The 25,091-nt window shown below is 45.1% G+C and overlaps 1 protein-coding gene across 2 annotated transcripts in view; it reads left to right on the top strand.

Moving 5' to 3' along the window:
* The window catches only part of MEGF6 (multiple EGF like domains 6), a 224,544-nt gene extending 215,449 nt beyond the window's left edge, over nt 1-9,095 (top strand). For both annotated transcript variants that reach the window (XM_075839401.1, XM_075839402.1), the window contains 7 exons: nt 16-144; nt 583-711; nt 1,734-1,862; nt 3,757-3,885; nt 4,241-4,369; nt 5,281-5,319; nt 6,400-9,095. In XM_075839401.1, coding sequence (XP_075695516.1) covers nt 16-144; nt 583-711; nt 1,734-1,862; nt 3,757-3,885; nt 4,241-4,369; nt 5,281-5,319; nt 6,400-6,470 — 755 coding nt within the window. In that variant the 3' untranslated portion in view covers nt 6,471-9,095. The remainder of the gene's footprint in view (nt 1-15; nt 145-582; nt 712-1,733; nt 1,863-3,756; nt 3,886-4,240; nt 4,370-5,280; nt 5,320-6,399) is intronic.
* Nucleotides 9,096-25,091: the final 15,996 nt, after the last annotated feature.

Raw genomic sequence — 25,091 nt, 5'->3', positions numbered from 1 at the left:
TTTTTTATATTTCAGTCTGCACCAAAAACTATTTTGGGAAGAACTGTCAGCAGATTTGCTCCTGTAAGAACGGAGGATTGTGTTACCCAGCCAATGGGACATGCAGCTGTGGTCTGGGATGGATGGGGGTCACATGTGAGGAAGGTATGTACAGTACAACATCATACCGTATCTAAAGGGGAACATTGTTAGGCCGGATTCACGTGGCTGTATTATGGACCTGCCATATGCCCCCCGGCGCGGATCTACTTAACCATATGTAGATCAATATAGGGTTAGGTTGTGTAGAACCACAGGGGAGCCGGGTCTTGTGCTCACATGGCCTGTTCTGATAATATAAACATGCAGAACCTGGCTGTTTTGCATGCAAAAAGGAAAAAAAATTCTACTCAACAGTGCCCCCTAGTGCCAAGATTGCTATGAAACGTTATTCTGCACCAATTCCCTATAATTCGTGGTATGAAGGGGGTCTGACACTTTCTAATATACTACAGTAAAATGTCTTATCTAAACACAGCAGGACCATGCGGTGTAAATATTCTGTATAATCGGTGTTCAGATTCTTGCTGTCAATCATTACAGAATGTCCTTCTGGGAAATACGGAGCCGACTGTCAGCTGGAATGTCCCTGTCTGAACAATGGGACGTGTGATAGAGTAACTGGATCCTGTCAATGCTTGAGGGGGTTCTACGGAAACGCATGCCAACACGGTAAGATGCCCTGATATGCCCGTCCATCAAGACGAGGAAACGTCTGATAGGAGGAGGGTGCGGAGGTGTTAAGAGGGCCGAGACATCCCCTCCCCGTCCCTAGGGTGAGATAGATCTCAATATCTATAGGTTTTCCTAGAAGGCTTGGCCATCATATGGTGATATGAGCTACGACCTGTGGATTTTACAATCCCATTCAATTGTCCATTCGACTTTTTATCTTATCTTTATGCACACGATTTGTTCCACACAAAAATATCAAAGTAAAAGCAACATAAAACAGAAATGTGTTTAAAGGGATAGTCCCATTATATATATATATATACAGCATATTGGATTCACAGTGAATTGGCGAACAGAGGTGACAGGATCCATGTTCTCCCGATATGTGAGGGTCCCAGAGGCGTGATCTGAACCTATGTGGCATATACTGTGGCCATGCTGTAAATGTATATGATGGGAATACTCCTTTAAGGGACTATACAATACACCTTAGAACACCTATATAAGCCAAATAGTCAAGATATCAAAACTTATGCAAAAGTAAAGTGAAGCAGTTGCCCATAGCAACCAGATTCCAGCCCTGATTTTTTTTCTGTAAGCTGCAGCCTGATTGGTTGCTATGGAGCAGTTGACCTTAGCAACCTGATTGGTTGCTATGGGAAACTGCTCCACTCTACCTTTACAATCATTGTGATAGTCTTGGGAAATCTCGACTTCACACACTAAAGGGCAATCGGGGTCAGATGCCCACCAGGGTATCGTCTGGTGCGCTCAGGCCTTGATGACAAAATTTGCCCCAATGGTCCAGCAGAAAACAACACCATTTGGAGTCAATCGTTTGCCACTAGTTTTGATTTTTTTATGGGTTAATTCACGAGTAACCTGTTAGACCCAAGAACCGTCAGTCCGACACTAAAGGCAGGTAAGTAGGTTCCTAAAAAACAATGTCATATTCTGGGTCTTTATCTCCCAAGTGTCCAAAGTTAAACTCACTCCTGCACTTTTGTTATTTTCGGTAGTTTGTCCTTCTGGTTTCCATGGAAACAAATGTCAGGAAATGTGCGACTGTGAAAATGGAGCATCATGTGACCCAGTGACGGGGGCCTGCCGCTGCCCTGCTGGTTTCTATGGAGACAGATGTGAAAAAGGTCGGTGTTACATGCGCTGCTGCTGGATATATATTGGAAAACGTACAGCGGTAAATAAAGGGATTGTCCAACATGAGGAAAAAAGGAAACAGCAGCGCGTGTCTCTGGTATTGCTGCTTAGTCCCACTCAAGTGAACAGGGCTGAGCTGCAATACCAGATACTCCCGTAGGCAAGAGTGGCGCTGTTTTGGAAAACAATGCAGGCCATTTTTTTCTAATCATTAACAATCCCTTTAAGGTTAGGGCTCTACAGTATTCCTCTGGACTGCAATGGTAGCTTAATAGTTAAAACAGTAAAGTATGTACACAGTGACTCCACCGGCAGAATAGTGAGTGCAGCTCTGGAGTATAATACAGGCTGTAAATCAGGATCAGTACAGGATAAGTAATGTATGTACACAGTTACTCCACCAGCAGAATAGTGAGTGCAGCTCTGGAGTATAATACTGGATGTAACTCAGGGTCAGTACAGGATAAGTAATGTAATGTATACTATGTACACAGTGACTCCACCAGCAGAATAGTGAGTGCAGCTCTGGAGTATAATACAGGATGTAACTCAGGGTCAGTACAGGATAAGTAATGTAATGTATGTACACAGTGACTCCACCAGCAGAATAGTGAGTGCAGCTCTGGAGTATAATACAGGATGTAACTCAGGATCAGTACATGATAAGTAATGTAATGTATGTACACAGTGACTCCACCAGCAGAATAGTGAGTGCAGCTCTGGAGTATAATACAGGATGTAACTCAGGGTCAGTACAGGATAAGTAATGTAATGTATGTACACAGTGACTCCACCAGCAGAATAGTGAGTGCAGCTCTGGAGTATAATACAGGATGTAACTCAGGATCAGTACAGGATAAGTAATGTAATGTATGTACACAGTGACTCCACCAGCAGAATAGTGAGTGCAGCTCTGGAGTATAATACAGGATGTAACTCAGGATCAGTACAGGATAAGTAATGTAATGTATGTACACAGTGACTCCACCAGCAGAATAGTGAGTGCAGCTCTAGAGTATAATACAGGATATAACTCAGGATCAGTACAGGATAAGTAATGTAATGTATGTACACAGTGACTCCACCAGCCAGCAGAATAGTGAGTGCAGCTCTAGAGTATAATACAGGATGTAACTCAGGATCAGTACAAGATAAGTAATGTAATGTATGTACACAGTGACTCCACCAGCAGAATAGTGAGTGCAGCTCTGGAGTATAATACAGGATGTAACTCAGGATCAGTACAGGATAAGTAATGTAATGTATGTACACAGTGACTCCACCAGCAGAATAGTGAGTGCAGCTCTGGAGTATAATACAGGATGTAACTCAGGATCAGTACAGGATAAGTAATGTAATGTATGTACACAGTGACCATTATTTATGTAGATTAAATCTATAAATTAAGTGCAATATGGTGTTTTTAAGGCAGACATACCCTTTCAGGGCTGTACGTGGGGACAAATCAATTGTTCGGAGTAAAAGTTGTATTGCCCAAAAATTGACAACATTTCACAATTTTAAATCTACATAAAATATCAAGTTCCTTTGCAAATATTTACCTCTTACTTCTAAGATCAGTGAAGCACGTTTTATACTCCAATCACATCCAAAGCTGCAATTGGGCTACAGGACCCCACTTCTTATTTTTCCCCCTGCTGGTACAGTGTGTATAGAGCATGCACTGATATGAGCGCGTTCTCGTGTTCACCGCAGTCTGGTGTAGAGGAATATACATCGGTCACAATACACTACATTGTAGGGGGTGCCTGGTAACAGGATATGTTGTGAATTGGGGGGTAACGTAGGAGAGTCCAGACCAGTCAAACTCCTTTGTGTTGCCTCATTTCTGACTGTCCTAATCCGGGGTCTTCTGTCCTCCAGGCTGCAGCTCAGGGACATTCGGAGAGAATTGTGGGAAGACTTGTGAGTGTGACGGGACTGGTCCCTGTGACCCGGTGACTGGAGTTTGCTTTTGTCCTCCTGGGAAGACGGGAACGAGCTGTGACCTAGGTGCAGTATTCCTGGTATTCTGGATCAATGTTTTAGGCGAATGTTCTTCAAGCTACGGTTTCCCACCTGCTGCAAAACTACAACTCCCAGCACTTGGAGTTGTAGTTTTGCAACAGTGGTGGAGCAACATCTTCGAGAACACTGCCACAATATACTGCCACCTATTGCTCTACAACTGTGGTGAAACTACAACTCCCAGCATGCTTTGTACTTGATGGAACCGCAAGGCTAATAAGCCACACAAACCATGAACCGTTTTTACTGCAATTTTTTTACTTGAATTGTGAAAGGCGAGCGTGCGGAGAGGTCACTGAGCGCGCGGAGAGGTCACTGAGCACCTTCTTCTTCTCCCCAGACTGCAGGATAAATCACTATGGACCCGACTGCAGCCTGAGATGTGAATGCGGTTGGAACGCACAGTGCAACGCCCTGACCGGAGCGTGTATCTGCCTCAACCGCTTCATCGGAGCCACCTGCCAGGAAGGTAAGTGAGGAGGACAAGAATCTCCAAAAATATTCCAATTATACATCGCATGCAATAGAATTCCCAAATTCACAGTAAGATTATAAATCCCTGGGGTGTAGATATGAGGGGGTGGAGAGGTAGTAGTCACATCCAGGCATCATTATTATAAATGTGGGGGGGCCGGACGGGACTGTTACAGATTTGGCATCTGGACCCCAGGAGCTTTAGGTTACACCTCTGATAAGACCTTCACATTTCCACACTTAGATCTACAGTATGTGTCCACTCCACTCTGACCATTGAAGATTTCTATTTGCTGTCAGGGAATGAAAGCATTCTTGTTTTAATTTCAAGGTTAAAATCTGGTTGTGGCTAGGTCTTCTATCCCGGACTCCGATGAGATGGTTCTTACCTATACCGATACAAACACTCTAAAAACACCCGGTTTTCAACCTCCTATTACAAAAAGAATTTCCCCATTCACTGACAGCAAGTAGGGATTTTGAAAATACAAAGAATATTAGAAACTAGCATATTTGTTACCGAATGCAGATTCACCAGCCCATAGAAAACTAAGTGAATTGATACCCCCGTTATTTGCTTAGGTCTCTTTCACACGGCGGTAATAATACGGGTGTAACGGTCGGACCGCCCGCAGTTCTAGGAGTAGGAGAGCGGGAGGTCCAGGTTGTCAAACATGTCAATGCGATTCACCCTAAAGGGAGACCAACCGCTCGCTGCACGGGCCCTATGTCTGTAAATCCCCCGGTTACGTTACTAGGATTGCCTCAATTTGCAAACTACAGTGGGCTCGGAGAGATTTGGGGGCTGCGTTCACACTTTAGTCGTTTTGGCCCGTATTTCAGCCTTTCCTTTCTATTGTCTGCATTTTCCTCGCCCTAACCCCATTTATCTGGATGTATTTGCAGGAGGTCCTCCCCCGCTTGCGTCAGCGCAGATACTTCTCAGTAAGTCTGTTTATAATGTTTTGACTTGGATGTCTATTTTTTGGGGCTTTTTACATTCTCTCATGCTGTGAGTGAGTGAAAAATCTATTTTTCCATTCAGCCACAGCCAAAATCTGGGTATTATGTGTTTTTTTTTTTTTCTTCTTCCACCCTTGTGAGAACCCAGCCATATGCTGGCTTTAGTAGCTGCTGCTTGACACTGGGATTCAGACAGCTAAATCGTGGCCCCCGTTAGCGATCATATTACAGCTGCAATACCCAGACCTCCTGTACTGAGGTTGCCCACAGGCACTGCCCCATAAAAAGACGGTAGTCACGGGACAGAAGGTATTTAAAAACAAGTATTTAAAAGTGACCCACTGGGTAATTGCCCCACACCTTTTTGAGGACTGTGATGACAAGTCCAATCTAAGAAACATGGTGGATAATAAAGGGCAAAGTTTTGGGCTGTAGCTGTAGCTCTGCTACATCTGGACTACTAAGGGATAAACGTGGTGACACTCTTCTTCAGGAAAGTAGTTAGTCACCCAAAAACCTGAAGTCTTTTTACAGGGTTCTTGCTGGCCCTACTGGGGACCCGGGTGGCCCTCTTATTTGGCTAATGCGAGAGGTAGTGTCCTTTGCCGTTCACTTCTATTGAAATGTGACTCGTGTCGGGAAAAATATGTGTAATTTGAGTCACGACACAACCCGAGTTGCCCGTTGCTCGGAGGTCGTCATCTATACTTGGCCAGATCTTCTACATCTGAGATGTTGCATTTACCACTTAGGCTACGTTCACACGTTTAACCAAAAACGGCTGAAAATACGGAGCTGCTTTCAAGGGAAAACGGCCTCTGCTTTTCTGCCGTTTTTTATGGTTGTTTTGGAGCGGGTTTTCTCTTGAGTCAATCAAAAATGGCTCAAGAAGCGACATGCACTTCTTTTTAGGAGGCATTTTTACGTGGCTGTTTTTAAAAACGCAGTTTTTCCTATTGAAGTCAATGGGCAGATATTCGGAGGCCCCCGCTTTTGTAGCCGTTTTTCCGAGCATTTATGGCCCGAAAATGTTTCTAATCTAGTTTCTCCTTTGCCTTGTAGATGCGCAGCCTCATCCCTCACATCGATCTTCCATTAGATATTTAATACATTCAAGCAAACATCGGCCATAGACTCTCTGTAGGAGGAAAATCCATTACAACGCCGCCATCAAACCACCGACGCTTATGGGACGACGTTCATTTCCGTCCGCACCGGAGAGACCGATCTGCTAAGACCTCTGGAAGGAGAGCGGACGTCCGAATCATCGTCCCACATGGAGACCAAGCAGAAGGCTCAGATGTCATGTTTGGTCTTTCGACATTTCCATTTTCTGGACCTCTGAGGTTTGTTTTTCTTCCTGGCCCATTGGCAACGAGAAGACCAACACTGATGTGACGTTGAGGAACGGATTAACCCTTCCTGCTCTGAGACGGGACCTCATAAACTCCAGCAGATACGTGACCGTTGTTGGTCTTGACATTTTTTAATCCGGGCGAACAGGACCTTGGAGACCTTCTGACCTTGGAGTCTAATGACCTTCTGGAGGTTTTCCCGGTTGACTCTTGATCGCCACCTTACGTGACTTCTTTGCCTGATCGGTAGTTGAACAGTCTATTTATGTTGACTTATTTATGAGCCGGATTCTTGAAGCCTCATCCACGTCTGGTGACCACGCGTGACACCAACCACGTCCTGAAATATCCAAAGAACGTTGTATCTGAGGTTTTTGATGTCTTTCCAGCTCCGTATTTGTCCGCGCAGGTCTCCGCTGTGAGATCTGCTAATGGGAAAGTTGGGTGAAAACCAGTGCGGTCGCCATTACTTCCCCATAGGAGTTTTCACACAGCTTTCCCCGAGCCCTAAATAGAAAATTCGACCTTATTATGCAGCAATGTAGAAGCGGAGGAGTAAAGAACCCCCAGGCAGGTTCACAGGTCAGGACTCCAGGAGAGCCGGTGACACGTTATCAAACATTTGTTCTATGAGAACCAGCTGTCCTGGAGTCCTGAGAGGCAAATCGGCTCAGTTCTATGGCAATACAGATCCCTCATAACTAGGAAAGTTGGGTGACAACCATAATGGAAGGAATTCATGTATTTTATAAGGGATCTTATTATCATCATCAAGGAGTTACATGAGGAAATGTGCCGAAAATAATTTGGTGCTTTAATTTCCATCTGGTTTTTCCTCAGTACTTGAAAAATTGGGCTTCATTTATCTAAACCGTCCCAGGGAAGAAGAAGAGTCGTCGTCCTAGTTGACCATAGTGACCCCGTCACATCGAGGTCTGACTAGTTGCTGTCTCCTCACGAGGCCGCTGCGTGTAGGATGTGATGTTTTGTGACTAAGAGGTGCTATATTGGTTTTTCCCAAATTAATACTGGAGTTAACAGTGCTCCCTGCTTGCTTTCAGTGAATGTGAACTTTCCATTCAGAGTTTGAAACCTTACCTAGTCCTGCTCACACAGCTGCAGTTTGCTACAATGTATCAGTATGGGTAAGGTATGTGTGAACTAAGGGCTCATTCCCATTTCTGTATTGTACAACCCCAGAGCTGTAATCTAGCACCCCTACAATTGTATCGGCTCCTACTGTACCTCCGTATTCCTCCAAGGAGCATGCTGTATGTACGGAGCCTTTCTGCCCTCCAAGCATTACACAGAGAACCTCTGTCATGGTATCCAGGCTGCTAACAGCAAGCAGAGATCTTGTAAAGGTAATGAAACCAAAAGTTGCCGAACTCTCCCTTATACGTGGATTAAGCTTTATTTACAGAAGACTGGACATCCAGTAATACGTCACTCACGCGGAATTTGATGTCGGAGGCCAGGGACACAGTCAGGCCATATTCAGTCAGGCTGGCCTCGACCCTTTTTGCACCAGGACACCCTGAAAGAGTGAGCAGTTATCCATAACTAAAATCAATGAATTCCAGCGCTACGTTCCACGAGTTTATTCGAAGTACATCCAACATATAGACGTCCCATCTTACGTGTTTTGAGCGCCAGTTGCGCTCTTACGCCGAAGCGATGGGATTTTAAAGTTCTTGTGACGTCCATATGTTGTATGTACATACGATGAACTAATGGATGGAGTGGAACGTAGCGCCGGATACATTTACACCAGCGGAGGAGATCCATGCAATGCCAAATCGTTAACCATTTAAACCTACAGTTGCTGCGATGAGGTGAGCCGAGTCCCTCTTGTTTTTCTCTTTATCTATAGATACCTTCATTTTTGCCTTTTTTCCATCTTTACTGCATTTGATTCTCTTATCAGATTCCAGGTGACCGTGCCGTTGTGTTGTTAAACATGTTCCACCTCCAACCTGCAGGGGTCACTGTTACTAATGCTTTCAGCTACGACTTTTATCCTGAAAATTGTCCAGTTTTAATCTTAAAATGAACACAAAGTTAAGTCACACAAGGTCAGATAAAGTCACTGGGATTTTACGGAGCTCGTGGTCACCGTCTTGTCTCACTTAGATCCCTCAACCAGTCTAAATGTATTTTATGTTCCTTTAATACTATGTGATGAGAGGAAGCCCTTGATGTATATTTAGGAAGTCGCGTATAAAGTTTATAGGTTAACAGCCCCCCCCCCCCCCCCCAATCACCCGAGAATGGTCTATATGTATGTACTGTATTTATCTATACCGAGGTCATTACATAATTTATACTTTTTCACTTGTTTGGAATGAAGCGATTACTTGGAATGCAACGTTACGTTAATAACAACCATTTTATGTAAGAAAACATCGTGTCATGTCATCCTTTAATGTTGAACCCCTATGATTTAGACTGTTGTACTGACATCTAGTGGCCACTGTGAGTACTGATATTTTCTAAGATTAGTGTTCCTTTAAACTTGAAAGGGTTGTCTCATCAGTCCAAGCCATTTCTAATTAGAACATATAGGTGTGGGTGTCTGAGGGCTCCCCACCTATACTAGCACGCATTTCGATTAATTTACTGAACTTGCGTTATATTTTATACTCCAGCCAAGAATCAGCCAGCGCTGTACTGACTTTCTGCCCAGCCGAGATCCTATAAAGCATTGAATTCTGTCGTTTTTTTCGACATTTATTAACTCTGCAGCGGCCGATGTGATCGATACATTATGTGACCTGACAGAACTAAAAGGGAGATTAGTAAAATATTGAACGCAGCTTTGACTGTGGTTGGAGCATAAAGCGTGCAGACTCCAAATCCGTAAAAGTAAGGTGTCATTTAGATAGCATATTGTAGCCATGTTTAATGGCCTGTATTTCAGACTCTCCACCGCCCTAACGATCTGAACTTACAGCAGAGTAGGGATCTATAGCGCTGTAACGTTGGTCGAACTGCAGGAGACCTTGCTGTTGCATCCAAAATATGGACACTTAAATAGGGGCACACGACACCCATTCGAATGAGGCCTTGAATTTATGGTGGTCTTTATACACATCAAATTGTATCACACTGCCACCTTGTGTTTACATTGAGGTACTACAGCTAATCAGCACCATTGTTTCCAAACACCTAAAATATGTACAAATGTGTCATCAGTCATTTCCAGTATCCGTGGCTGTATGGACGTCCGACACAATGACTTCAATCTGCAGCTTTATCACAATTTATTCTGATTATTTGATGAAATGCATCAGATGTCACTTTGTGCGTTCAATATTTAATGTAATAATATGTGGCCGTAACATTGGCTGTTGTTTACCTTCTATAGTAAGGGATGGGGAGACCCCACAGCAAGTGTGTTTATTTTTTTTATACCAAAAGTTATCCCCTTCTTTTAGTTATTATTACTCTAATAGAATATAACAACAAGTCTCATACTCACAAATCGTCCCTTGGTGTCATAGGGTGGAAAAAAATGTTGCAGTCAAACATTACAAGCGACCCAAATCTATGCGATCATCTGGGCAGATCTACATTAGCAAAAAGACAAAATCCCATTGTATGGCGTGGGGTATGTCCAAAACATGGGATCCTACTGCCACCTTGTGTTCACATTTTGGTACTACTCATCCCACTTGACCACAAATGTTGACAAATCTCCCTAATACCGTTGTACCAAAAATTTGTGTAATGCAAATCACCTTGGTCTGCAATGACGTCCTCCTGTGCTTCTACACAGCAGCCAGGCAGAGATCGGGTATGTACACACGAGAAAACAGCTCCTGAATTTCAGACGTTTTACAAGTGCACGCGTTTTTCGCGGCGTCTTTTACGGACGTAATTGGAGCTGGTTTTCATTGGAGTCAATGAAAAATGGCTCCAATTACATCCCAAGAAGTGTCCTGCACTTTACCGCAGTCGTAATTTTATGCGCCGTATTTTGACAGCGACGCGTAAAATGACAGCTCATCTGCACAGAACATCGTAAGACTCATTGCAAGTAATGGGCAGATGTTTGCAGACGTATTGGAGTCGTCTTTTCAGGCGTAATTCGAGGCGTAAAACGCCTCCATTACGTCTGAAAAGAGGTCGTGTGCACATACCCTAACAGTGTAAAGCATGGAGGACGGACAGAGCAGCAGCACGGGCGGTCAATTTCAGACACTGATCATAGTTTTCAAACTAAAAAGTATCCAGCACCTATAAAGCGGATTGTTAGCGTCTGAGAATGTAAAGAGGGAAGATCCATGAAAAGTTCCACTATTTTCCCCTCTCTAGGGCTGCAGAAATGGGAGAATTCCTCTCTGGTATTATGATGGCCTCCTTGCAGGTGTCAGCTCTGTCTACTGTTTGATGTACAGTCCAGGATATGATGGGATATAGAAGCAGTCAGTAATCAGCTGTGTGGGTTCCCAGTAATCCTGGCCCTGTGGTAGCGTCTAGGAGGAAGTGGTTGAGTAGTTTCACTTTGGTTTACTTTAGAAGGTGTTTTGGATTCTCCTGTTGCGATTATATTCTGCCAGTAGTTACTTTTGTGCTTAAAGCGTCTCTGTCCCCACATTATAAGTGGCCTATCTTGTACATGATGTGATTGGCGCTGTAATGTAGAGAACAGCAGTGTTTTTTTTTGTTTTGTTTTTTAAACGATCATTTTTGACGGAGTTATGACCTATTTTCGCTTTATGCTAATGAGTTTCTCAATGGACAACTGGACGTGTTTTACTTTTTGGCCAAGTGGGCGTTGTGGAGAGACGTGTATGACGCTGACCAATCAGTGACCAATCAGCGTCATACACTTCTCCCCATTCATGTACTCAGCACATAGTGATCTCGCTTGTAGACACTGAAGCGCTTAGGGAAAGTGTCAGGGACTGCGTGGGTTAAATATAGGAGTGAATGTATTCAAATAATGCCCAGGACCAGGATTGGTGTACAAGGGGTAAGAGGGGCGTGGTAAAGGAGATATAAGTGTGGGTCTTGGGGCAGAACGGCTTCTTACCTTCAAGCTGCAGCGTGAGGAACATCCTTCAGTTGGGGCTGGAAGATCTTGAGCTTTTCCTTTCATTGGATTCGGTGGGAACGTTCCTTTTCCAGATGGCTGAGGAACTATTGCGGCAGGTCGCACAGCGGGTCGCCTTGGAGGGGACCGCCTGGCTGGAATCCCTGTTGGCGAGTAGAAGAAGAAGGGGAGATTTGGATCCGGTCGTGGAACAGCCTTCAGCAGCTACCCAAGGTAGGATGCAGTGCGTAATCTGCCCCTCTCCCCGCTTTAGCCCTAGCCCCCTTCATGCCCGTGGTGGCGTGAGCGCTGTGCCACCGTGTGCTGGGAGCACCACAGCCCCTAGGCCTGTTTCACCCGGCGCTTCGTCGGGTGAGATAGTGCCACCTTTCCCTCCCTCCCTATGTCGCGCTGGCATCCCTCCGCATAGTGCTAAGAGGGCTGCTGTTAACCCGGCGCATGCCCGGTATAACCCACGTCGTTTCGCAGCTACTGTACGTGATGCGGCGTGCAGCTTACCTGATAGTGGGGTGAGCACGGTAGGTCCAGGAGACTGGTCCGCCACGGTTGCTTACCACGAGGCATGTTCACTGGAACTGGGACTCGCTGCCGGCGATGACGTCATCGCTCCCTGCTCTTATACTGTGTGCCATTCTCCTGCCTTGTCTCGTTTTTCCTCCGCAGGTTCGGTGAGGGAGTGTTCCAGACGGGGGGAGGAAACGTAGTTCTGGAAAACATCTTCGCCATGGCCATCGCAGACCCGGCGGTAAGAGGAGGCACGGTCGATGGTTTTCCTCTTCATCCAGAGATGGGCTCTCCTCCTCGTCATCATCCTCCTCATCAGATTCGCAGCGGGGTTCTTCGCAACAATCGTCACGGCCGCGGAGATGCAGTCGACGTCGGGAGGCGCATCACTTGTCTGTCTGCGGAGCGCGATCAGCTGTCCCAGGTTGTCCTCCTGCCGGTTTGGTCGGTGAGGTTCAGGCCGTGGTTCCGGCGCGTCTGCATGTGGGCGAATTACCCTCTGGAGTCGGCGGGACCTCTGGGAACGGTAAGTCGGCATGCCTTAAAAAATTGGTTTTATCTGGTGATGATTTGATTTCTGTTCTAAAAGCCGTGGTGGCTGGTTTAAATGTGAATGGGGGAGCGTCAGTTCCATCCGTGCCACCAGGGGGGCAAAGCCCCCGTCTGAGAGAGAGGCCAAGTTATCGAGTTTAACGTTTCGAGATTCTTTGTTCTGTGGGGTCGCTCGTCTCGGGACTCACTTGTCAGCGGAGATCAAAGCAAAAATTTGGAGAAATTAATTTGTGGATATTTGGTCTTTGGTTTCCGTGAAGCGGGTGACTGTCGATAAGGAGCGTGTATTTGAGAACGGTTCGGATAAGAAGTTTAGGGTTGCAAAGACTTTCGGCAACTGGGTGAAGGGTTATTCTACCCTGGCTCATGTTATTTGCCAGCGCTACCCTGAAAAGGGCGCGCAATTGTTCGTATACTTTGATACGATTTTCAGCGCCCACAGGTTGCACGGTGGTGCAGCTTGGTGGCGCTACGATGAGGAATTTAGTCGTCATTTGGCTTTGTCGCTTGATATTAGTTGGGCGTCAAAGGTAACTGATGTTTGGTTGCGGCTCATTTTAGCGCAAGGGAGTAGACAGCACCGCCCCTTTCCTAGTGCGGCCGCAGTGCCGGGACCCACCCCCGGAGCTGCGGCCGCTCGACCCACGGGAGCCTGTTGGCTCTACAACGAGGGTCATTGTCGGTTCTTTGCCACGTGTAAATTCCGACACGAATGCTCCATCTGTGGGGGCGCTCAGGTGTTTTCGGAGAGGTAAGCAGCCTTTCAAGGCACCTCCTTCCGGCGCAACGGAGAACGCCGGTGAGCGTTCTCGAGATGGGCCCGTGGTTAGAGCGTTACCACAGGAGGCGGGAGGCAGAGGTGCTCACTAGTGGTTTGAGTATTCCGCAACCTTGTTATTGGCCGACAATTTGAAGTCGATCAATGAGAACGTTGTCATCGCACGTCTGAAATTAGCAAAGCAAGTTGAGTTGGGGAGAATGGCAGGTCCTTTCTGTGAGCCGCCTTATCCTAATCTGAGGGCAATTACAGTCATTGTTGGGTTTATTGGTCTTTGCTTGTCGGATCATTCCCACGGGTCGTGTTTTTTCTCGGCGTTTGTCTTTAGCTACTAGGGGTGTACAGAAACAGGATCATTTTATTCGGGTAACGTCTTGTATGAAGAAGGATTTATTTGTATGGCATTCCTTTTTTAATTTGTTCAACGGCCGGTCGGTTTGTCAGGACGTGGCGATGTCTAAATCTGATTTGCAGCTGTTCACGGATGCGGCTTTGAGCGATGGTTTTGGAGCACTTTTGGGCCAGAGTTGGTGTAGATCCCCTTGGTCCTGTCATTGGGGTGAAATGGGGTTAGTATGTAATGTGACGTTTTTAGAGTTGTTTCCGATAATAGTTGCTCTAGATTTGTGGGGACGCAGGATGGTGAATAAGCGGATTATATTCTGGACGGACAATACGGCGGTTGCGTGTGCCGTGAACGGTTTGTCGTCGGGTTCCTTACCTGTGCTAGCATTATTACGTTTGTAGCTTTTGAAATGCTTGCAACGGAACGTATGGTTTAGTGCAAAACATGTTCCGGGGGTTTGTAATGTGATGGCCGATGCTTTGTCTCGTTCGCAGATGTCCTTGTTTCGGGAATTGCACCCGGCATCTTTGGCAGAAGGGGATTTCCTCCCACTTCACTTACGGGCCCTGGTCGAGGAGAACTTATGAGTCTGTTGAGGGGTTCGGTGGTACCAGCGACTTGGAAGAGTCATTGCAGAGTGTGGGATCGGTGGTTGGAAACTGCGGGGGGGGGGGGGGGGGGGTGTTCATTTTCCATCACAACATCATTGTCACCTTGGTTTTCGCCTCCATTGTTTGATCAGATTGCGTCAGGAAGGTTGTAGAGCGGCCACGGCAAGTAAACATTTCGCAGGGGTGGCCTTTATGTTAAAATTGTGGGGACGTAGGGATGTTTCCAAACATTTAGTAGTTAGGCAGGCGCTGAAGGGTTGGAAGAAGGCGTTGGTTTCCCGCGATACGAGGCGGCCAGTATCTTTTGTGCTCCTGGGTGGGATTTTATCTATTCTGGGTTACGTTTGCCGGGATGAGTAGGAGTGTTCTTTATTTGGTGCTGTGTTTTCGTTGCCTTTCTTTGCTGCATTACGAGTTAGTGAGTTGGTTCCACCTACTGTGAACAAACGGGGTGGGCTTTCTGGGCCTGATGTAGTGGTTTTGGGTGATTCTCTTTAGATTTGTGTCTGGCGGTCTAAGACTGATCCTGCTGGGAAGGGTTCTTGGTTATGGGTAGGGAATGTCGGGGGTCAGTATTGTTGTGTGAAATTGGTTCAGAAATTTTTGTTGGTCTGGGCGGCTGGAATACAATTTTCGACCCACCGAAATAGGTCTCTTATGTCGCGTTTTCAATCGGAAGCTGTTTTTAAGGCTAGTTTAAAATACCTGGGGCTGCTGCCTGGTGAATTTGGTCCTCATTCCTTCTGGATTGGCGCTGCCACTGAAGCAGATTCCTTGGGTTTAGATGCAGAGGCTATTTATGTGGTTGGGTAGATGGAGCTCCAATAGTGCTAAGTCTTATGTTAGGTGGGATTTGGTTAGTGATGTCTCAAAATGTGTGTATGGTTTTTATATTTCTTCTCTATATTTCCCTCCATCCTTCCCCCCCCCCCCCCCCCCCCCCCTGCTTTGTTGGTTTCAGGTTATTCCCATCTCCGACTGTGTCGCTTTCTATCTGTGTGATCATATATTTAGTTCCTGTTTTTTTTTCTCAGGGTTGTGCTACTCCCAGATACGGATCTTGGGGTACTCCTATGTGCATTAGGTGTCAGTGTGTGTGGTGTGGAGGCCGCTTGGCACGAATTGAGGCATCTGGAAAGGTGTCTGGGGACTACGGTGGGTGCAGTTACTGCCAGAAGTAGTGGTGGTTACTCGGCACACTGATGGACCGGCTGTCTTGATTATACATGCTGGGGGTAAATGATATCGGTCAAGTTAAGATGGCAGAATTATTGCCCTTGATTTGGACCGATCTGGCGTGTTTCCAGCAGCTGTTTTCTCCTTGTTTGGTGGTATGGTCTGAGATGGTGGCACATACAGGGTGGCGGGAACTTGCTGGCATTGGACAGAGTGCGCAGGCTGCTGAATGTGTTGTACTTTTTAGGTGGAGTGGGACTCTGGCATCAGTCATTGAAAGGAGATAATGGGGATTTGCTGGCGCCGGACGGGGTACATTTGAAAGATATCGGGCTGTATATTTTCCTTTTGGACTTATTGGATGGTGCGGAGAGAGGACTGGCGTTGCTTAGTGGGGGTGGTCGGGGGACTGAGTGAGTAGGTTTCTCAGTTCTCCTCTTTAGTGGAAATTACGGCTATGAAGGTGGATTTTGAACCTTACATGGCTGATGGAGTAGAGGGAGCCGTGGTATTTCTTGAAAAGCAGGAATGAGAAAAAGAAGTCTTCATGCCGATTTGTATCTAATGAATAAAGCAGTGGGCACTTCCACATTTCCACCAAGAAGGTGGTTGGGTTTTTAGACTAAAGTAAGTGACGGTGTAAGGTTGGTAATGGGTCCTTGCAGTCGATCTCGCTATGTGATGTGTAACTGAATTGGGCATCGTCATACATTCCTCTGACCAACGGCCAATTGTGCAAAAAGTAAAACACAGCTAGTTGTTAATTGTGCAAAGTATTAGTGGAAAGCTACTCTAGGTCCTAACTCCATCCCAACCGTAATGTTGGCAAATTGCCAAACCCTGCTGTAATTGATATGACATTGGCGATCACATAATGTCCAATATAGGGCACTTCTAATGTTGTGACAGAAACTCGAATCTTTCCTCCTAGTCCAAATCCTTGGATGTGGCAGCAAACATGGGTCCCTGTGTTAAACAGGCAATCCATGTTGCTGCAGTTGTGGCAATTTCTTGATTGAATGTGATTCCCTGAGTGGTCCAACCCAAAATCCTTGTTTTTTGGGTAGCTTATTCCTAGTATAGATGATCAGTTGTGGGTGTGGTTTACTGGCCCCAACAGCCTCATTTGTGTAGGGCGGACTCTTTGAGAGCCTGCTCTTGTCTGTGCCAGCGGTGGAAGTGGCACGTCGTAAGTGGAGTTAAAAAGCTGGAGTTAAATGGGGAGGTGAGGGGATAGCAGACCCTCCTTGCGGCTGACATTATGTAGGTAACCGTAGTCCACCATTCATGCCTTACATGAGCCACAGGTCAACGGGAGGAACATCTCTGCAACACGGAGGCATGATGGTTACCTGGGAGCTCCCAAGATCGGGAGGAGCAGCGGGGAAAAAAGGGAGCCACACACACGCTACAGCTAACAACACAGTAAGTAGGGGAGACCTGGAGGGGGAACACATGGGTGAGCAGGATTATACAAGTAGCTGGGTTCACTGAGTTAGGGACACGAGAAAGGGCACAAAGAGAAGGAAGCCCAATCCTGATTTAATAATTCTAAGCAAACTTGTAAAGTTGCCTGCTAATGTCAGGGTGTCGGTCTCAAACTGCAGCTACAGTGGATACTGATCTCCCTAACAACCAGGAGAACAGACCAGCTAGTAGTCAGCAGAAGGGTAACACAGATAAGCCAAGACAATTGGGAGTTGGAGGCTATTTGAGAATCACACACACACATATACTATAATTACACAGTCTCAACTACATGGGTTTCCCATTCCCTGAGGCCAGGGTTCAGCAGGTGCTGCAACGGGTGGATAAATTACAGGGACGAACTGGGAGGATCCAGCTGTTGTGGTCCATATGGGAACCAACAACACAATACATGGGAGGTGGAGGAGCCTTAACAAAAACATTTTGGGGTTTCAAATCAATAGATTTGGACTCAGTTTACAACACTACAGAACCAACTCTTGGCCCTAGGAACACCCACCCATATGAAAAGCAGTACACACATGAGATAGATAGCATCAAATCAAACCCACAGAATACACACAAACCTCAATCAAAACTGCTGAGCCATTTCCATCACAAAGAAAACCAATTTGAAAGCATAACAGAGATAATATTGTGCGTCTAACCAAAGCTTCCAAGAACACAACTACTTCTTATGAACAGCAATAAAAGTGTTTCACGATGACAATTCACATTCACCCCACCAATTACTGACAAAGAAGGGCAAATGAAAAACTTCCAGGATTTGCCAATGCCCATTCTGGTGGCAAGGAAAATCTGGTGCACTAGGACTCCAAAGACAGCAGGAAACTCATCCAGCCCAAGATCAGGTCTGACCAGTTACGGCCTATGTGGAAAAGATATACCGGTAAGGTCTAAGAGTAAGTGAAAGACCACAGTCCACAGAACTCGAACCGTGGAACATGACCACCACATCTGTAGCGTGGAGCCAAGAGAACCACCTCCCCACCAGCAACTATCACAACTGCCAGGAAAGAAATGCACAAATCTGGACAGTCAGATACCAGCTAAGGTGAATTTTCCCTATCAGCTCTATACAATTAATGCATTTACGGTGTCGAAGGATCCAACTAGAGGCCTTCAGCCATTGCTCAGTAGAAACCGTAGCTCCCATCTGTCGTTCCCACCTCAACATATGACAAGACTTTCCCAAGGTCTTGCTGTTCAAGAGAAGATCAGAACTACAGGAAAGTCCCTACTGTAACCATGCCATCTCAATAAACATTTGAGGAAAGGAGGAGAGTGTAGTGGGTTCAGCAGATCTCTATTTAAGCAAATGTCGAAGCTGGAGACATTGGTAAAACACGCTACAATGAATGCCATAACCCTCAGCTAAATTCTCACAAATGCCACATGTTCCCTCCATCATACAAGTCAGAAAGGAATGTTCTGCCGAACGTCTCCCAGGTTAACAAAGCTACATGCGGCACCAAGGATTGAAAAGCTGGTAACGGTGTGTGTTCATGCGATAGGTGAACCCCTCTATGGGCACAGGCAGAGAGCTTCCAACTCTTCAAGGAATCAGAAGTGGTTTGCAATGACACTATAGGCAACATCGCCCCCGCATAAGTCACAGCCAGAAGGATTTTTAAGGAAGAGCGAGGGAAAAGATGGGACCATAAAGATGTAGATGGGGAGTTCCATTACAAACACAGTTGATCCGTTACGGCTGCCATGTTGGAGGCAATCACATCTGAGACTCCCAATCCTCCCTCCCTGATCTTACAAAATAATAAAGTTTGAGCTACTCTCGCTCTTTTATTGTTCCAAATAAAATTGAGGGATAATTTTTAGTATTTGGGAAGTAATAAAATTTTCAGTAAATTGATTCTAGCAATCCAGGACGGGTGAAAAGCATTCAAATCAATCTCCCGCATCCTGCCCTCAGACCCGCAAGAAAATCGGAATAATTTTCATGGAAAATTTTAGATATCGAAGAATACAGTTTTATCCCTAAGTAGAGCAGAGCTGACGCAGCCCCGGCCATGTGAAAAGTAGATAAAGTGCCTTTCAGCTGAGGCCCAATATGCACTGGGAACATCATCAATTTACAAATATTTAACTTGTAATAAGATACCAACGAAAACCGAGAAATGATAAGAAGTAACTCTGCCAACGATGACAGGGGAGAAGTGCAGGTCAAGAGATCATCATCCGCATATAGTCCTAGTTTATGTTCTGTCCTGCCAACCTGAATACTCCAAATGTTATTAGAACTACAGATCATTTCCACAAATGGTTCCCTACACAAAGTAAATATTAATGGGGATAAAAGGGCAACCCTGTCTAGTCCCATTAGTCATCTCAATAGATCTAGACAGAATACCAGAAGAAAGAACCGCAGCCAACGTAGAGGAATAAAGTGAGAGTATGGCCGTCTTTATAAAGGAACGAAAACAAAAATGTAACCAACGTACCCTCCAAATATTGACAATTAACCCGGTCAAATGCCTTTTCAGCATCCAGGGAAATGAAAAAGGAGGCAGTCTTACATTCTCCGGCTATCTGGATGAAATCTAAAATTATGCAAGTACCATCACTCGCTTGGCAAACTTTGACAAACCCTATTTGGTCTAGCTCTATTAAAGAAGGCAAGCGGTCATTCAATCTACTCGCTAAAAGATTCGCATACAATATTAGGTCACAATTTTAAAGGGTTAGCAAGCAAAAATTCACTGGGGAATCTGGGAGTTTACCCAGTTTAGGAGGTGTAACTATGGTGGCCTGTAACACTTCCGGAGGACGGGTGGGATTAGATGCAATTCCTATCAACGTACTTTGCATACATGGAAGCGGTAAGTCTGGGAAAGTTCTGTAATACTCATTCGGTAAACAGTCACGTCCAGGGGATTTATTTCGTTTACACCAAAACTATCACCAATTTTGATTTCCTCAACAGTAAAAGGGCCATTGAATTGACCGAGTTGTAAATCAGATAAAATCGGATAAAATCGGAAGATGCACCTGCTTCAAAAACCAATTTACCGTGGATTTAGACACTTCAGGAAGCCGTTTATCCTCTTTATAGGGAGCTATAACATGTCGCAAATGTATCACGGATCTCCTGAGGGTCTTGCACCCTTGAGCCTTCTGAAGTCTGCAACCAGGACATTTTGGACTTTGCTAGATACTGGTTTACTCTTTTAGCCAATAGTTCACTTGGTCTATACCCTTGGACGTAAAAGTTCCATTTTAGTCTTTTTTTTAACTCTTCTCATATAAGAAGAGCTGGTGTTTACGCAATTTATCCCGAAAATTCCACAATTCTTTTCTCAGTGAAGATGTAGGATTTAGCTTTATTTGAGACTCCAAAGATTGAATATTACCCATAAGAAAATCAAAATCTCTTTGTTCCGATCCCTAACAAAAGCTTCGTGCCTACACCAGAGGAGTTCAGGAGAAGAGGCCGTGGGGCCATTAAACGAAAAAAATTCCTTCCAAGGCTGTCCTATAGAGGCTTGGAGGGCTGGGGAATTTAAAAGGAAAGGATTTAATCTCAAAAGGAGTTACGAGGGGCGATGTATTGATCAGATAGCGTCAGTACAATTGGTGCCTGGTCCGACCAGGTTATTAAACCGATTTTAAATGAAACAGAATTTAGTAAAATCTCCCTATCCACCAAAAAGAAGTCAATCCTCAAATACATCTTATGTGGGGAAGAATAAAACATCTAATCCTTTTCGGATTCATGTTGATAATCGCCAAACATCATGCAACTCTTTCTCCGCTACCAAAGAATTCAAGTCCGGAGACAATCCGGTCCCCCCCCCCCCCCTCCCCAACAGAGCGGTCCAGATCCTTATTCACCGCTACATTAAATTATAGATCTCCCCTCCGGATCAGAAAAAGAAGAAAGAAATTTAAAAAGCAATCGTCTCCTTTGCAGCGAGAATTACAGCCGCCTTTTTTACGTCTTTAGATGCATAATAAACACGAGGAAACTGCGTATGTGTAAATAGATGACAATCTCTGGAAGATAAAGGAATGTTCACACCTCTTAACAAATTACGGAGCTGTTTTCAGGCGAAAACAGCGCCTGAATTTCAGACATTTTTGCAAGTACTTGCATTTTTCACGGCGTCCATTATAGACGTAATTGGAGCTGTTTTTCAACGAAAAACGGCTCCAAAAACGTCCAAGGAAATGACATGCACTTCTTTGACGTGGGCGTCTTTTTATGCACAGTCTTTTGACAGCGACACGTAAAATGACACCTCGTCTGAACAGAACATCATAAAACCCATTGCAAGCAATGGGCAGATGTTTGCAGGCGTAATGGAGCCGTCTTATCAGGCATAATACGCTTGAATTGCATCAGAAAATAGGTCGTGTGAACATACCCGAAATGCGACTTGAAAGCTTTTTTCCAAAGTAGAGATCTCTTGAAAGGAGAATTCAAGTCATGGGCAGTAATAGAAAGTAGTTTGAGACCCTTTATGACATAAGGAAAAAATGATTACAATTGCGGCACAGCAAAATATAAGCAGCATAAATACAAAAACATTACAAAAAAAAAAACAACTAATACCCATAAGCAATACAGCATCGTTGCCAAGCAGGAACTTCCCTCTTTCAGGGAAAAGAGTGTAGTGACAAAAGTTCAGCTATTCGAATACCTTAAAAGCTTCAAGAGCTGCAGAAAGGAGGAGCAGCGTCCAGGTGAGACTTCAGAAAGCCTTGACGGAAAATTCTTACAGCGGAAGCACCGTCATTAGACAGGAAGTCTCCGCTTGGGTCGATTAACTGTGTCTGACCACAAAAGGTGAAACCAGTTCCAGCCGGGTAGGATTCCTACGATGGGGACTCTGAGGAGGGGGATGTTAGGAGACCCCAAAAGTGTAGAAGATCTTTCGCAGAGTCTGGTGAGAGGCAAACATGCAGACTGCCATTTTTGGTGATTATGAGCTTTACTGGAAAACCCCACTTGTATAAAATGCCTTTATCCCGTAGGATATTCGTCAGCACCGCAAATTCCTGACGTCGTATCATGGTCGCCGCGGAAAGATCCGGATACAAAGCAAGATCTTTAAATCGTTCTGGTAAATCAGAGGAAGTTTTCAATCCTCGTAGAAATTTGTCTTTCGCATGAAAGAAATGGATGCGAGCAATCGTATCTCTAGACAGATGCGCAGCAATGTGTTTAGGCTTAGGGATTCGGTGAATCCTATCAATTGTGAGGTCCGAGGCAGATTTTTGCGGCAGAACAATAGCCATCAGGTCCGTAAGCTATTGAGATAAAAGATCCGGAGTGACCGACTCCGGTATTCCTCTGATGCGGAAATTATTTCTTCGGGATCTATCCTCTAGAGCCTAAACTTTATTAGAAAGTTTCGTTACCTCTTCCTCCATTGTTGAGTTCGCATCAATGAGCGAGTTGCGTGATTTTCCAAATTCTTCCACCTTATGTTCCATCTGACCGGTTCTCGAGGCAATAGGTGATTTACTGTCAGATGTTGAAGCTATTACTTGTCGTATATCCGCTTGAATCGAATCCCTCAGCAAATTTAAGAGTCTCCTAATCGTGGTTTCAGAAACAGGTTGAGAGTCCATATCATCCTGCGTGTCATTTTCCACAGATGAAGCCCTGGAAGATGGAGAAGGTGAGGAAGGAGGAAGGGAAATGCGTCATTTCACCACCGATTGCAAAGATGAAGAATTAGTGAAAAAGCCAGGAAGTTTAGCCGGCTTGGACTTAGTATTTCTTAAAGATGTACTACCCATTTTGGCAAGGGGGAATACACTGCTCGACAATATGGCAGAAAGTTATTAAGGTCTCCACAGAGACACACGAGGTATATGCATAGCTGCTCCTTTCCACCCCTATGGCCACCAGTAAGGATTTGTTCAGATGCCGGTCCTGTAGTTGTTTGTGCTCCTTTAATGCTGCTGTATACAGTGCTGCTCCACTCTGGACAGAAGTTCCCTTTCACAAGATGGCCACCGGAGGAAGGAGAGTTGTAATGGCGCCAGACATTGTGCACAGATTGCCTCACCTAGGGCACCACGCCACAAGAAGCTGCCGGCAGGCACCCACAGGAGGCATCAGGACCTCACCTGACACTCCCTGAGCCCAAGGATCGGCGCCAAACAAGCCAGCCACGAGGTAAGTGCTGCACACCCCAAACGTCCCAGATTAAGCACTAACCTGCATGACCAGAGAAGTCAGGAGATCCGATCCACTTGAAGAGGAGCAGGTACAGGGTTTAGTTAAGCCGATTTTGGCTCTCAAACCGGGAGCTCAGCTACTGTGCGACTTCCTCCATGCAGGTCCAGGCCACGTCCCCCCTTAAGAATAATTTTTAATAACTCGACTACAAGCTGAAGGGAAGGACCTCCAAGTGGAGAAGGCTTTGGGTTCCTAGAGCACTGGGCTGACTTTTCATTGGGGGACAAACTATATTCTGCAGATGATTTGCAGCGAAAATGGAAGGGGGTTCTCTGTGCTGGGGGAGAGAATTCTACCTGGGGTAGCGGAGTATTTAAACTAGGGCTGAGGACGGAGGTCAATGTAGAAAATAAATGGGTAGTCGGGTTAAAGAGGGGTCAGACTATATTGGTGGAGGGAGAAACAGACTGTGGGGAGAGGACTAGACAACAAGATAAGGAGATCCTGTCGTTACAAAACAGCAAGGAAAATAAAAATGCCCAAATAAGGTAAAATAATCACATTTCTGATAATAAAAGTGAAAAACTGAAAGGCAAGTTAAAGTGTATGTTCACAAATGCCAGAAGTCTAGCAAGCAAAATGGGGCAGCTGGAGGCCTGGTTACTGGAGGAACATATAGATATAGTTGGTGTTGCTGAAACATGGCCGGACTCTTCACACGACTGGGCTGTAAATCTATGGGGGTTTTACACTGTTTCGGAAAGACAGGACAAATAGGAAAAGTGGTGGTGTATGTCTGTATGTGAGAAGTGATATGAAGGTGGTGGTGTAGGTCTGTATGTGAGAAGTGATATGAAGGCGGTGGTTTATGTATGCGAGAAGTGATATGAAGGTGGTGGTGTACGTCTGTATGTGGGAAGTGATATGGAGGCGGTGGGGTATGTATGTGAGAAGTGATATGAAGGTGGTGTATGTATGTGAGAAGTGATATGAAGCCGGTGGTGTACGTCTGTATGTGAGAAGTGATATGAAGGTGAGTGTGAAAGAGACATTAGAGGGTGAAAATTGTGAGGAGGTTGAAACCTTGTGGGTGGAATTACAAAGGGACGTAAACACTGAAAATATTACTTTTGGTGTAATCTATAGACCCCCCAATATAACTGAGGAGATGGAAGGTCAGCTATACAAACAGATGGAGCGGGCTGCACAGGCGGGTACTGTAGTGATAATGGGAAATTTAAATTACCGGGATATTAATTGGGGTCATGGTTCGGCTTCAACTGCAAAGGGGAGACATTTCCTCAACCTGTTGCAGGAAAATTTTAATGGGATAGTTTGTGGAAGACCCGACTAGAGGTGAAGCTCTGTTGGATCTGGTCATTTCTAATAATGCAGATCTTGTTGGGAACGTCAATGTTCATGAAAACCTCGGTAACGGTGATCACAATATAGTTATAATATAGTTATAATTCAGGATATAGACTGGGAAGAACTAATGTCAAATAATGGGACAAATGATAAATGGGAGATTTTCAAATCTACTTTGGGTAATTATAGTGCAAAATGTATTCCTACAGGTAACAAGTATAAACAACTAAAATTAAATCCCATATGGCTTACACCTTCTGTAAAAAGAGCAATACATGACAAAAAAAGGGCATTTAAAAAAAACAAATATGTAGCCTTTGGTAATTATAAAGAGCTTAATAAAATCGGCAAAAATACAAAATGAAAGGC

Source organism: Rhinoderma darwinii, chromosome 10 (genome assembly GCF_050947455.1).
Source record: "Rhinoderma darwinii isolate aRhiDar2 chromosome 10, aRhiDar2.hap1, whole genome shotgun sequence".
Lineage (NCBI taxonomy): Eukaryota > Metazoa > Chordata > Amphibia > Anura > Rhinodermatidae > Rhinoderma > Rhinoderma darwinii.
The sequence above is the reverse complement of the archived record's forward strand: the minus strand, read 5'-3'. Positions and strand labels throughout refer to the sequence as shown.